Below are 14,463 nucleotides of genomic sequence, written 5' to 3'. Positions count from 1 at the left end.
GGTGGCCAAGGTCATGGACAGGTGCTCACCCTTCAACTCACAGAATTCTCTCGGGCCTGCTCCCCCAGAGGGCCTCTCTGCTGCCCGGGTCCAGGGTCCGAGCTGGCTAGGGGCCCTGCGGCCCACGGCCCCTTGGAGAGCCAGGCCTGGTCCCCAGCTCCCAGACAGAAGCCCCTGCTCGGGCAGCAGGAGCCCGGAGCCCGTGTGGGGTGCTGGTGGCACCTGCCCGAGGCCCCCCACCCCAGGCCTGCAGGGCCCAGAGAGCACGTGTGTGCAGGAGGGATGGCCAGGGGGGCCCAGGGCAGACCAGTTCCGGGCTCTGCTGCCTAGAGGCACTTCCAGGGAGCGGCATTTAGCGGCAGCCACCGACAGTTTACATGATTTTAGAAAGGGAAGGGAGCAGCCCGACTTCACTGAGGAAACACCTTCGAGGGGGCTCTGGGCATCCCCTGTGCGCTGGGGGCCACGCAGGTGTGGGGGTGTGGGGGCGCTGCCTCGTTCTCCCCATGAGGAATCACCCCCCAGTCGGGGGGACCGAGGGAGGGTCTTGGCCCTGGTTCCTCCTCCTCTTAAATGGGTATGACTGGGTGTCAGAGAGCTGTCTACAACAGCGGGCCCAGGAGGAGGGGATCCCAGGGGCTAAGTGGGCGGGACCGGGGCTGGGGGCGGGGCCAGGTGGGGGCGGGACCCAGCGAGTGTTAAAATGGGCGGGGCCAGTTGCGTGGGGGCGGGGCCAAGTCCAGGGGCGAGGGCAGGCCGCCTGGTCCAGGCTCCCCGCCTCCCCCGCTGTCCCTGGCCACGCCTCCTTGGCTGACCTTGTGGGCTGCTGGGGGCTGCCGTTCTCGGGGGAGTTCCTAATGAAGAGCACCATCACGGTTGCCTGACTTTTTTAAGCGGGTGGGTCGAATCTCTCTTCCCAAACACCGGGGTGCTGAGAGGTTCGCTCCCTTACCTTTGGCAGGGGTTCCTTTCCCTCCTGCTCAGCCAGAGCGGACTTCTGGCCCCGGCCGCGCCACTGTGCGGTTCCCCCTTTAGGAACGTCCTTGGCGGGGTCCCCAGAGCCCCCGCCCGGTGCCCGGTTGCCCCTGGCCGTGGCTCCTGGGCAGGAGCGAGAGGTCGTCCCCGGCTGCCATGGGGGTGGCCGTACCAGTCTCAGATTCTTGTCTCCTCCGCCAGGAGCTGGAGCAGCAGCTCATGATAGAGAAGAGAAACTACCGGAAGACGCTCAAGTTCTATCAGAAGCTCCTACAGAAGGAAAAGCGAAACAAAGGTACCGCCCGGGCGCGCGCAGGCCGGGCAGCCCTGGGCGGCCTCGGTGCCAGCGCTTTGCCTTGCAGGCACCGAAGTGAAGACGATGCTGTCCAAGCTGAGAGGGCAGCTGGAGGAGATGAAATCCAAGGTGCAGTTCCTGGGGCTGGTCAAGAAGTACCTGCAGGCAAGTCGTCGCTCTCCCTCCCGAGCCCTTCAGGTCAGGCGGGGCCTGCGGGTAGAGACGATCCACGCAGGTGAAGGCATGCCCGGCTCGGAGAGGCCTGAAATGGCGAGGGGCCGCAGGCTCCCGCGCCCCGCATCCCGCGCCCCTCTTGCCGCACCTGTCACGCCGCGTTCCGCGCGTCCCTGGCGCGGCGCAGACCCCGCATCCTCCCCAGGTCGTGTACGCCGAGCGGTGGGGCCTGGAGCCGTGCGCCCTGCCGGTGATCGTGAACATCGCGGCCGCCCGCTGCGACTCCCTGGACTTCAGCCCCCTGGACGAGTCCTCGTCTCTCATCTTCTACAACGTCAACAAGCAGCCCTGCGGCGGCCGGCAGCGGAAGGCGCGCATCCTGCAGGCGGGCACGCCCCTCGGGCTCATGGCCTACCTGTACTCCAGGTGCGGCTGCCCCAGCCCGCCCCCAAGGCCGTTCCTGGGCACGGGCGCCCCGTGTGTCCAGGAGAAAAGAAAACGGGAGGTGAAGGGGCCCCTCCATTCCCTCGACCCCGGCCCATTGGCACTTTAGAAAAGGTTCCAGTCGGCTCTGCAGGCTTCAGTGGGCCGCCACCTGCCTCCTTTGCCAGGTATGTGGCCCCAGAGCCACAGGCCACAGCCAGAGCACACCTGGCCCAAGGATCCTAGGTCTCAGGGTGGCCCTGGGCCAGCAGCGGGGGCTGGTGGGTGCTCAGAGAGCCTGGGAGGGGAGCTGAGAGTGGTGCCCAGGCTCGGGATGTGACCATCAGTGCCCAGGATGATGGGGAAGGGGGACCAGGTATGGCCTGGGTGTCACACCCACTAAATCAAGGTGCAGTGGTCAGTGCAGCCCAGCTACGGGGGCAGGGGCTCAGCACGCCCGGGGGACACACTGCAGCGGCCTGGGCACTCCTGGGGCCCTTGCACATCCTCCTTCGCCAGTGCAGGTGCCTGAGGGCCTCCCCACCCCCAGCCCCCAGCAGCAAACAGCAAGAGGAGCCCATTACTCCAGGGAGACAGGGGCAACCCCAGGCTGGGGCCCTTGAGCACCCCATCAGTCTGGGGGCCGGGCGTGGTCTCACTCATGGGCCTCAGGACGTCCCTTGCTTCTCAGGCACCACCCCCCACCCCCACCCCCACCCCCCAAGGCTCCCTGGACCCCACACCTGGTCCACTTCCAGGTGTGGCCCTGCAGGATGGTGAGGCCTCGCCCCAGTCTTGGCTTTTGGGGACTGCCTCATGACCCAACTGGGGAGCCCCTGGGGTCCTCCTTTGAGCTGAGGTACACCCAGATCTGATCTGCAGGTGCCAGCAGGGGACACCCGGGGAGACCCTGGGAGCAAGGGGCCTTGGCGGCCAGAGGGTAACAGGGAGGCCCCCCAGCAGAGGCTCCCGGGCCTCAGAGTGGCCGTCTCCCCCACCCGCCCTGTTCTCCCAAGGTGGGCTGCACCTGCACCTGCCCATGCCGGGTCGCCCGGCAGACCCCCAGCCCGGGGGGTGTGAGCCTGAGTGTGGTGTGTGTGCTGTGTGCATGGTGTGTAGAGACTTAACAGCAAGGGGCCCTGACGTTTGACCTTTATGACCTTTATGAAGGTCAGGCACACCCCACCCCCTTCCACCAGGGTGATCCTCCCGACCACAACTCGACGCAAAGGGACACCTGTGTCCAAACACGCACACTGGAACACTCTCTCACACTCACACACACCCAGCTTGGGAGTCTGGGCCCTGGGACACCCGAGAACCGTGTGCCATGTGGCCCCCTCTCCATGCATGCACCCCGGAGCCCCAGTGAGGGCGGCGGGCCCTGCCACACCCCCATGCCCTCTGGAATAGGCCCCTAAGGGGGCTCCAACCCGAGGCTCGCACACATGGGCACACTCACCTACCCGGGCCGTCGGGCAGCAGCTGTTGGAGAGACTTTTCCGGGGGCGCGCCCCTGGTCTAACTGCCCCCCTCCCCGCAGCGACGCCTTCCTGGAGGGCTACGTCCAGCAGTTCCTGTACACCTTCCGCTACTTCTGCACCCCCCACGACTTCCTGCAGTTCCTCCTGGACAGGATCAGTGGCACCCTGTCCAGGTACCGGGCTCCGGGTCGGGGCTCTCCGGCACCCCTTCAGCCCGGGGAAGGGCACACCCCACTTGTGGCTCCCGTGCCAGCTGTCAGGGCATCCCAGGCTCTGGCCACAGGTGGGGGCGTGGGGACAGCAGGTCCCCCTGGGCCCGGTGGCCCATCTAGGCCCTTCCCAGGTGCGCCGGGCCGGACACACACCCCTGGAAGACAGACCCGGGCTCAGCCCGCGCCGGCCCCGTGGCCTGGTGTTGCCCCTGGCAGAAGGCTGTATGGAGGGTGCCTGGAGGAGCTGGCAGGCCCCGTGCAGCTGGCCCTCCCATCCACCCCCAGGGCCCACCAGGACCCGTCCTCAACCTTCACCAAGATCTACAGGCGGAGCCTGTGCTTACTGCAGGCTTGGGTGGAAGACTGCTACGCCATCGACTTCACCCACAACGCCGGGCTCCTGGGCAGGCTCGAGGCCTTCATCTCCTCCCAGGTGCCTGGAGGGCAGGGGCGGGGGCAGGGCCACCCGGCAGACGCAGCCCGGTCACCACACACCCCTCCTAGGTGACTCCTCTGGACGGCTACGTGGAGTGCCTGCTGGCCCTCCTGGAGGTGAACACGGAGCAGCGGGGCGAGGGGACCCCACGTGGCCGAGACCTGGAGGACCCCAAGGAGCCCGAGGACACTGGACCCCTCAACAGCCTCTGTAAGAAGTTCTCGGAAGACGGCCTCTCCCGGAAGGTGGGGCCCTTTCCCAGGGGAGGGCCCTCCTGGAACAGGTGGGGGGCTAGCAGGCATGCACACACACGTGCACACACACCTGCATGTAGGCACATGGGCACACATGCACACACACAGACACATGCACACAGACACATGAACACAAGCATGGACATGAATGCACACATGGTTGCGGTCGCAGTTGATTCGTCTGGGGGGGGGAGGTGGCGGCCGGTTACCAAATCCTAGGCTCTCAGGATTGCTTGGAGGGTACCGGTGGCGGGGGCTCTTTCCCGGAGGCGAGGGCGAGGCGGGGGACTTGGCCAGGTCCCCGGCGGGAGGCGTGCAAAGTATGGAGGGCGGCGAGAAAGGAACAGGCGGGACACAGTTCTTTTAGGGTGAAGAAGCCAAGAGAGTTTATTAGGGGAGAGTACAAGCTTATATCGGGCGTTTAGAGGGCGGGGTAGCTGTAGAGGTTAAAAGCTTGGATTGGTTCTGAGAGGACGCGGAGGTTGATTGAAAAGGGGCGGGAGTTGCTCCGGTAACGGTGTCTGGCAACAATGTATGCGCACTGGTGGTAATGGGAGTTGCACTGGTGGTAATGGGAGTTGCACTGGCAACGGGGAGTGTCCGGGCAAGATAAGGGGGTGGGGAAAAGGCGGTTCCCTCCGGCAAGCCTCCCCTAACAGTGTTATTTTGGGTGAGGAAATGGGGCCTGCCTCCGGCCTCACTTTCCCAGGCCCGGGGGGCTGCGGAGGGCGCTGTCGCCCGTGCCCACCACCCTCCCCAGGGGCTGATCAGGTCCCCCAGCCCAGGCCCGCCAAGTTGAAGCACGTAATCAGTGTCCCGCACATGGTCACACGTACACATGCATGCAAACATGCACATGGGCACACATGCACACGGGCACACAGGCATAGGCACACACTCGTGCACACACATGCACATAGGCACATGTGCATGCTTGCATGCACACACATGCACCCGTGCACATAGGCACAATGCATGCACACTTGCACACCTGCACGCACATGGACACATGCACATACACGCACGTAAGTGCACACAGGCACACGTGTGTGCACATGCATGAATGTAGTCACATGCATGTGCACGCACACTGCATGCATGCACAAACACGTGCACACACATGTACATAGGCACACTCACATGCACACACATGTACACGCACACTCCCCGTGACAGACCCCACTGGGGCTGCTTTCCCTGTCAGCTCCCCAAGCACCCTGCAGCCAGATGCTCCCATGAGTCAGGTCCCTCTGGGGCTCAGACCTCACTCTCCCAAGCCTCTGGAACTTTCCTCCACCAGCGGCCCAGGTGGAAGAAACCAGGGTCAGGGCGTGGCCTGGAGGGGAAGGTCTGAGGTGGCCTCTTGAGAAACGCACGGGAAGTCCCAGGTCCCAGCAGCTCTGCCCACGGGGATCTGTGGGAAGGGCCAGGATGGTGTCCCCAAGCCCACCCTGAGGGAAGCGTCAGCAGGGGGGTGGCCGTGGCGAGGCCCCTCAGAGCCGGCCCCGCCTTGCAGAGCTTCTCCTGGAGGCTGCCCAGGGGCAGTGGGCTGGCGCCCGCGCACCCCAAGGAGCGCCAGTACAGCATCGCCTCGGCCCTGCCCAAGCCCTGCTTCCTGGAGGAGTTCTACGGCCCCCACGCCAAGGGCGGCGAGAAGGGACCCTGTTTCCTGACGCAGTGCAGCACCCACCAGCTCTTCTGCCAGCTGACGCTGCTGCAGCAGGTGCACCTGGGGCCGGGGGCCCAGGTGGAAACCCCACCCCAGTCGGCAGATGGGCCCTGCAGGCAGTGTGTGGGGAGGGCAGGGGTGCCAGTGGTTGCCGGCCCTTGACAGATGCTTGCTGGAGGGAGGGAGGGGTGGACAGACGGACAGACAAGTCAGTGAATGGTGCCAGTGGCAGATGAACAAACAGGCCCAGGGGGCTGCCACTGGAAGGAGAGGCCCTGGAATGGCTTTGGCTCCTCTCCCAGCTGCATAGGGGCTACTGACCCCCCCACATCGCCAGCATCCCTGCCCCAGCTGGCACCCAGGGCACCCCTCCTGGAAAGCCTCTGCCCTGCCGTTCCTGGATGAGCAGGAGCTCGCCCAGACAGGGCTGGGTGTGGTGCCGCTGGGACTTCCCGAGGCGCCGGGCATGGGGGAGCCTCTCGGCCCCCAGTTGGCCCCACCCCACTGGGTGACATCGAACTTGCCAATGCAGACTCCTCCCTCTCCCCACCCCATCCCCCAAACCAAATGACCCTCTCTGGGACCCTCACTTTGGCACAAAGCCCTGGGCAGGACGTTCCTGAGCAGCTACTTCTGTGTCCCCGGTAGGAGCTGTTTCAGAAGTGCCACCCCGTCCACTTTCTGAACTCACGCGCCCTGGGTGTCATGGACAAGTGCACCCCCATCCCAAAGTAAGCCCCTCACCTCGTGCTGCCCTCAAGCCGCAGGTCCTGGGGGCACCTGGGGGAGGTGGCAGGGTCTGCACCACGACCAGGACACCCCAGGGAGTGGGCACCCAGTGGGGTGGGGCCCGCTCAGGTGTGAGTGAGCCCCGTGCGTGAGCCCCCAGCGTGAGCCCCCCATGTGATTGCCGTGTGATTCCCTTCTGAGTGCCGCGTGCGTTCCGTGTTGGTGTCCATGTGTGACGTCCGTGTCCTGCGTCTCTGTTCTAGAGGCGTCTCTTCCGACTCTCTGACAGCGAAAACCTGCAGCTTATTTCTGCCGAATTACATCCAGGACAAGTACCTGCTGCAGCTGCTGAGAAACGCAGAGGACGTCAGCACCTGGGTGGCTGCCGAAATCGTGACCAGCCACAGCTCCAAGGTAGGTACACCTCACGGGGGCTCTGGGGCTTCTGTCAAATTGTGGGGGTGTGACCCTGTCCCACCAGCTGGGACCTCCAGTGGGAGTCGCAGCCTGTGTGCTTCGGAGCCAGGCCCAGCCCCAGGTGGGGTAAAAGCGGCACCACAGTGTCCACCGGGCCTGGGCACTGGCTTAGGCACCGGACCCGGCGTTCCATTCCTGAGGATGCGCGGCCGACACACGTCCACCTAGCACAGGCCATCTCCACTCCTGGGTGCCTTCTGCCTCTGGCCCCCTGCAGAGCCTGCACAGGCATGCACACAGACAGGCACACACACAGGCACACACACAGGCACACTCAGGCACACAGGTGTGCACACACAGGCACACACACTTGCACACAGGTGTACCCACAGGCACACACACACACAGGTGTGCTTACATATGCACACTGGCACTCTCACACAGGCACACTTGCACACAGGTGCACATGCATACACAGGGCTCAGGGGCCCCCCCAATGCCAGGCTGCCTCCAGAGCTGAGATTTGTGGCCCAACTGCCCCTCCCCTGCTCGAGAGCAGAGCCCGTCGTGCTCACTGTCCCACCCCCAGAGCAGCCGGTCCTGGGCCTTGGAGGGTGGCCCTGGAGGGTGGGCTGGTGACTTGGACAGCGGGAAGTATTTACACTCTTAAGCCCAGCCTTTAGGGGTCACCAGGGCCTCCCACTCCCCGCCCAAGATGCCTCCTAGGCTTTTGCGTTTGGGGAGTGGGAGTGTACCCGGTGCAGCCCAGGGCTCTGCTCCCTGTGAAGGCCCCCAGGTTCGTGGGGGACAGGGGGTGTCTCTCAGGGCCGGGTCTGGGCCTGACTCTCACCAGCACCCTCAGGTGTCCCCAGGCACTCGGGAGGGCTGGGGAGCCCGGCAGCCCCACAGGTAGGCTCTGTCGCCGCCAACACCTTGGTCTGAGCCTTCGGTCCCTCCTGCCTGGGGGTCCCCGAGGGTCCCTGGGGTCGGCCTGTGAGTGTCGCTGACCTGGGAGCCCTGCCTGGGTGAGACCCCGAGGGTCCCTGCGCAGTGAGCCAGAGCTGCAGCCCCTCCCCGTGGCCAGGCCTCCGTGGGCTCCTCCGCTGCTGTCCCAGGTGGAACTCGCTAGAACAAACCTCTTCCATGGACTCTGACACCCCCATGGATGACAGGCAGAAGCGGAGTCCAGCCTCGAGCCACGTCACCCACGCCGACGGGAAAACCCCGCATCCCTGAGAAGTCGGGGTGCTATCTCCCCGTGCCCCCCACCCCCGGCGGGCATCTTTCCTGCACCAGGAGCTGCAGCCCCTCCCCACGTGCCCTCTCCCCGCGGGCGGGGGCCTGCCGAGGTCGGCTCCGAGCGTTCCGGTTTGTTAAAGTGGCTGGAACGCGGTAGACCAGAAATGGACTGGCTTCTACGTTGGGCATTTGTTACCTTACAAGTTCACATTTCTAAGGCCGTGAAGATGTCCCCAGGATGATACCCGGACTCCGAAGACACTGCGGCATCCGGGCGCCTCTGTCAGTGGGAATGCACGGGGCCGGCGTCTGCTGGGCCTTCGTTCCCGGGTTCTGTTGCTCTCGGCTTCTGGCTCCAGGGCCCCCTCTGAGCTCCTGTGGGCTTTTCCTCTGTGAGCTTCCCCCAATCGCATCTCTCTTGAAGGGCTCCAGGAAAGGATTAAGACCCGCCCTGAATGGGCTGGTCACATCGCAATCTAAACGACTAATCAGAAGGTCCCACCCCCAGCAGGCTGGCACCTTCAGGGACGGACGGAAAGAACAGGCCTTTTCTGGGTGCATTACAGCTCCGAACCCCGCACTGAGACTGGTCTGAGGCGTGGGTGGCGCCTCTTTTCACGTCTTTATGCTTTTTGCTTTGTTTATGTCCCAAGTACAGCCCACCTGGCTGCCCCGCCCTGGCAGTTCCCGTTTCCCGCCATTCGTAGACCCGGGCCCATCTCCCTCCTGCTTGGTGCACACGCACTGGGGCCTCGTGGCCCACCCTCAAAGCTGGATGTTCCTGACGTGTTCTTTTAAAACCGGAAGGTTCTGCATCTTTTTTCTCGTTTCAGTTGCAGGTGAATTTGCTGTCCAAATTTTTGCTGATTGCAAAATCTTGCTACGAGCAGAGGAACTTTGCAACAGCCATGCAGATCCTGGGGGGCCTGGAGCACCTCGCCGTGCGGCAGTCGCCGGTGGGTCCCCTCGGGCAGCGCGGTGGGCAGGGGCTGCATGGGGGGGGCCGGCGCGCAGGAGCAGGAGCCCTGGGGCCTCACTTGCTTCCTTTCCAGGCCTGGAGAATTTTACCCGCCAAGATCGCGGAGGTCCTGGAGGAGCTGAAGGCCGTGGAGGTGCGAAGCTGGCCTGGGGGCTGCTTCTCCTGGGAGCGGCGTCCCCCAGAGCCTTTTCCCTAGTGCCAAGCTCTCCCCACCTCCAGGCACACCCCTAGGGTGGAGCCATCACGGCACTGGAGCCCGGGGCCTCTTAGCTGTGCATGGGGGTGCAGTGTCTCCCTTGGGGAGGTGCTGCCTGGGGGGCTCTGTGCATGGGGACGGGCAGCTGCAGGAGCCAGCCCTTTGGGGTCACAGTCATATTTCCCTGCACGTGCAGAGGCCGGATGCAGCGAGCAGAGGAGTTCATAGGGTGATAAATGAGAAGGGTTTTAAGGGGTCCCACGCAAAGCTTTGCTGCCCTCCCAGACGGCAGCTGACGCCCGGTGCAGAGCTGCCCCTTCCCAGCCCGACCCATCACCTCTCTGCAGTTTCCCTCCCGTGACACGCAGAGAGGCGGCCATCTGTCCTCCGCGCCCTCCCAGCCCGGCCCCAGTCTCTGCAGCTGCTAGGCCGGGTCTCCGTGTGGGCGAGCGGGGCCATGTGGTGCAGGGGGCACCCCTAAAGCGTCCGGATGTGTGACCCAGCTAGGTGTTTCGTTGGGACGGCGTGCCAGGGTTCCATGGCCCCCCAGGCAGAGTCGCCAGCGGGAAGGGGCCTGAGACCCCGTCTGGAGTGCACGCTGACCCCCCTCCTGCCTCTCCGGCCCCACCCGGCTCCAGGTCTTCCTGAAGAGTGACAGCCTGTGCCTCATGGAAGGGCGGCGGTTCCGGGCCCAGCCCACCATCCCCTCGGCCCGCCTCCTGGCCATGCACATCCAGCAGCTGGAGACAGGGGGCTTCACCATGACCAACGGGGCCCACAGGTGGAGCAAGCTCAGGTGAGAGGGGCTTCCCCATGACATCAGGGGAGCACAGGTGAGACGGGGGCTTCCTGTGATGATGGGTAGAGCTCAGGTGAGACAGGGGCCTCCCCAGGACTGCTGAACCCACAGGTGGAGCAGGTGCCGGTGCCACGTCCGTCTGTCCTGCCCTCGCTCAGCCCTCTGCCCCGACCAGGGCCTCAGGCAGGAGACCTCACACACAGGGCCAGGTGTTTCCAGCACTTCTGCCCCCTCCCTCACCCCACCTTCCTGCCCTGTCTCTCAGCGTCTGCGGCTCTGAGACCACCACCGTGAGCCCTCCTCCCAGTGCCATCCCCGTCCTCCACGTCCTCGGCCGTCACCCACCCCGCGAACCCCTCCCCTCTGCCCGGCTCACCTGGGGTTTAAACCACCATCCCGGCCCCATGGGGACCGGCGGGCACAGCTCCCGCGAGAGGATCAGGGCTCGGCCTTCCTGCCTCGAAGGCCACCGCGCCCTCGGCCTGACTTCTGCACCGGTCACCCAGGACCCCCTACAGCCCGTTTCCCAGGCAGCCCCCTGGGGGGCCCTGGGTGTCTCCTGGGACCCTGGGCCAGCCTGGCTCAGCGGGACCCCGCCCCACAGCTGAGTTCCCTGGCGCACTCCCCCTACCCCTCCCACAGCCACTTTCAGGGGTCACTCCGCAGGCTGCCCACTGCCCCAGGTCGGGGCCCCTGGCCTTCCAGGCAGTTACAACATGTAAAATGTCACCGAAGACACACAACAAAGCACACTTACCGCAAGAGATCAGAAGACCCACAAAGCAAAAAAGAAATTAAAGAGTAAATGCAGTGCGAACCCCAGAAGGAGCACGGGCTGAGGCTCCCGAGCCTCCACCTGTGTGTGTGTGGACACGGTCACCTCTCGGTTAACAAAACCGGTCACGTTCAAACTGGACACACAGTTTTTCACGCGAGGTCATCCTGGGAACCTGCCTGCGGCCGTGCGGCCACTCCGAGTGCCTGGTTTCCGTGGATGGCCCTGGTGGCAGGACGGTCAGCTTGGAGCCTCGGCCAGGCCCTGATCCGTGGCTGCCGATGCCCGGTGTGGACACGCCCCAGCACGACTGTCTCCCCTAAATGGGGAGCCCCTGAGGCCGACCCTGGGGCAGGGCCTGGCAAAGTGGGTTCTCAGCAGATATTTGTGGGATGAAAAGTGGATGGATGAACAGATGGTGGGACGGCTGGACAGCAGACCTGGGTAATGAAGTGGGTTGGCCTTGTGGATAGATACAGCATCCCCCTCAGCCTGTGCACTCGGAAACGGTTTCCTCTAAACCATCCGCGGGAACCCCCTATTTGGTGCATTTGGATTTTGTGCTTCTTGCCCGTGTAAACTCGTCTCATTTCTTTCCCCAACAAGAAACATCGCCAAGGTGGTGAGCCAGGTCCACGCCTTCCAGGAGAACCCCTTCACGTTCGCGCCCGATCCCAAGCTCCAGTCGTGCCTCAAGCAGAGGATCACCCGCTTCAGCGGGGCCGACGTTTCCATTTTGGCTGCAGACAACAGGGCCAACTTCCACCCGCTCGCCGGCGAGAAGCACTCGCGGAAGATCCAGGACAAGCTGCGGAGAATGAAAGCCACGTTCCAGTAGCGCAGACGGTGGGTGCGGGCATCGGAGTCCAAACCGAGGTCCCCCAGGGACCCCCGGGGCCCACAGGAGCCCCTCCCCTCGGCCACCTGCTTGCTGCTCAGGCCCCGGAAGCCCCCTGCCCGCCCGGCGGGACCCCCACACCACGAGGAGAGGAGGGCTGGAGCCTGAACGGGCCTGCGGGGTCCTGGGCACGTCCCGGGGCACCAGGAAACCCAGAAACTCAGGGCTCACCCCTTCGCGGATGGGAAGTGGAGGTGCAGAGTGGCTCATCCTCGGCTGCACAAAAGGAAAAGAAAGAGTGGGTTCAAACCCCTGAGAGACCCCAGAGCTGCCCCCCTTCTGGTAGACGGGGCCGGTTCGGGGGCAGGGAGGGACGGGTTGGGGAGCGTCTGATGAAAATAAAAGAACCCAAGGAGGGAAGTACAATCCCAGCTACGTTTTCTGAGATAAATGGGTCTCGCCCCTTTCTCGAGTGACTGTCCCCATTCTGCACCCCATCCTGAAACCCACCCCACACGTGCCCGAGTGCTCACTGAGGGGGTCTCCAGGAGTTTCTCCAGCAACAAGGACCTGGAACAGAGCTGACCCGACCCGCACGCCAACCCCGTCCACGTGGCCTCAGGGGGCCCCTCACACTCCCAGCCACGCCGGACCCCGCAGCGCTGAGCAGACAACCCCGCCGGGGGAAGCAGGCTCCCTGCGGCCGGAACAGCCCCTGCCGAGGCTTCCCGGAGAGGGGCAGAAAGCTCCACGACAGCCGCCATGCAGGACGCGGCCGGCAGTGGGGGTCCCTGGCACCGTCCTTGCACCCCGCCCCCCACCCTCCCGCTGGCCCAGGGATCCCAGGACCACTGTCGGCCCTCCGTGGCCAGCATGCACGCGGCTGTGACTGCCGGGGCTCCCGCATCCCCCAGGGGACAGGCTTCCCGGCACCTGCCCCCCCAGTGCCTGCAGGGACCCCGGTTCTCTGCCCCCTCCCTGCCCACTGGGCTGCCCGGGCTTGCCACCACCACTCGTGCTTTTTGGGAACAAATGAAAGAAATGCAGTTGCTGCCTCGACGCTGCCACGGTGTTCCCGGGTCCGGCGTTTGCGAACAGCGAGCAGGTCCTGCCAGCCAGGGGCTGACCCAGGGGCGTCTCTCTGGGAGGGCAGAAAGCCCCTGAGCCCCTGGCCTGCCCCACTGTCCCCCGCACCATCCCCTGGCTCCGGTCTTGCTGCAACCTGCTTCTGCATCGTCCTTCTGCGTTTTTAGAAATCGTGATTCTTTAGAGCAGCCAGTAGCGGTATTTCAAGGAAAAGTGCTGCCTGCGGTAAAACGCTGGCCTGTGCCCCCGAGCCGTGTTCCCTGTGGAAATTCATTTAGGACCCCAACGCGCTGCTGGAACGGGCGCCTCTGGTGATGCAAAAGCGGCTCTTGTTTAGGCTTTTCTGTGAGGGTTAAGTTCTGCCCATCAACTCGTCCATCTTCAATTTTGAATTTAAGGAAGATGGTGCCTCAAAGCCTCCAGAGTCCCTGCCGGGCAGACGTTTCCACAGCGACGACGCACCTCGGGGCCCGGCCAGGCCCTCGGCTCCGCATGGCCGTTAGCATGTTGGCCCCACGTCCCGCAGTTTGGATTTCTAAATAAAATCATTTCTACCAAGACAAGGCCGGTGAAGTGTGTGTTTGTGTCTCCGGAGGTCAGGGACGGCTCCGTGGTGGCGACTTGCGGAGCGGCGGCGAGGGCGTAGTGGGGCTGGTGCCTGCTCGGCACGGGGCGGAGGAGCTGGCACGGCCCCCGGGAGGCTCGGGCTCCAACCGGACCCCCGTCAGTCCCGGCCCCGTGGATGCGCCCCCATGCGTGGCGGCTGCTCTGGAGCACGTGGCTCCTGGAGGACGGGACCCGCGGGGCCAACAGCAGCCCCTTCCAGGGCCACGGGGCTGCGGCTTTCTGCCACACGTTCTGCCGGTTGCAGCCACTGGCCGACTTCCCAAGGGGCCCCGACAGCTGCCGGCCCGACAGAGCTGTCATCACCCCCTGCAGGACTCGGGCCACGCAGGGGCCGGGGGGCAGCCGGGATCTAGCGAGACTCGGAGGTCGGCTCCAGTGCGGGTCTCGAGGTGAGGCTTGGCTGCCCCTGAGGAGGGACGCCGCTCTCGCAGTTTGGGGGGGCGGGCACAGCCGAGGGGGGCTTCAAGGCCTGGGGGCCCGAGACTCTGGGGGTAAACCGCCTGCAGGTGCTTTCCTATGGGCTGTCAGTGGGTCTTCGGGGAGGTTCCTGAAAGGGGCTGTAGCGTCATTGCCAGGCCAGGGACGAAGACAGCGACAGGGTGAGGCGTGTTGGCCTGGGCAGGCACCCCTAAAATCCCTCGGAGTGGCCCCGAGACTGATGCACAAGAGGCACCGTGGAGCAGGGGTCTCCTGGCCAGCAGCAGGCCTGATAGACGGAACTGGCAGCCCCGACCCCTTCGTGCCCCCAACCACGCTCCCTGGCTCCGGCCCTCGTGTCGGGGTCATTGGTATCTGAGGCTGCAAGGGCCCAGGGGCTCCCTCTTCCTTGGCGTCTACATAGCACTTCCAGAAGCAC

General features: G+C 64.8%; 1 protein-coding gene across 1 annotated transcript in view; it reads left to right on the top strand.

Annotated features, from left to right (window-relative positions):
• The window catches only part of KNDC1 (kinase non-catalytic C-lobe domain containing 1), a 68,453-nt gene extending 54,910 nt beyond the window's left edge, over positions 1-13,543 (top strand). The window contains 13 exon segments of the mRNA XM_037805113.1: positions 1,177-1,270; positions 1,338-1,435; positions 1,650-1,870; positions 3,411-3,524; positions 3,849-3,996; positions 4,068-4,244; positions 5,770-5,976; positions 6,571-6,653; positions 6,915-7,065; positions 9,141-9,263; positions 9,360-9,419; positions 10,121-10,278; positions 11,663-13,543. Of these exon segments, the coding sequence (XP_037661041.1) occupies positions 1,177-1,270; positions 1,338-1,435; positions 1,650-1,870; positions 3,411-3,524; positions 3,849-3,996; positions 4,068-4,244; positions 5,770-5,976; positions 6,571-6,653; positions 6,915-7,065; positions 9,141-9,263; positions 9,360-9,419; positions 10,121-10,278; positions 11,663-11,894 (1,866 nt within the window). The 3' untranslated portion in view covers positions 11,895-13,543.
• Positions 13,544-14,463: the final 920 nt, after the last annotated feature.

Source organism: Choloepus didactylus, chromosome 15 (genome assembly GCF_015220235.1).
Source record: "Choloepus didactylus isolate mChoDid1 chromosome 15, mChoDid1.pri, whole genome shotgun sequence".
NCBI lineage: Eukaryota > Metazoa > Chordata > Mammalia > Pilosa > Megalonychidae > Choloepus > Choloepus didactylus.
The sequence above is the reverse complement of the archived record's forward strand: the minus strand, read 5'-3'. Positions and strand labels throughout refer to the sequence as shown.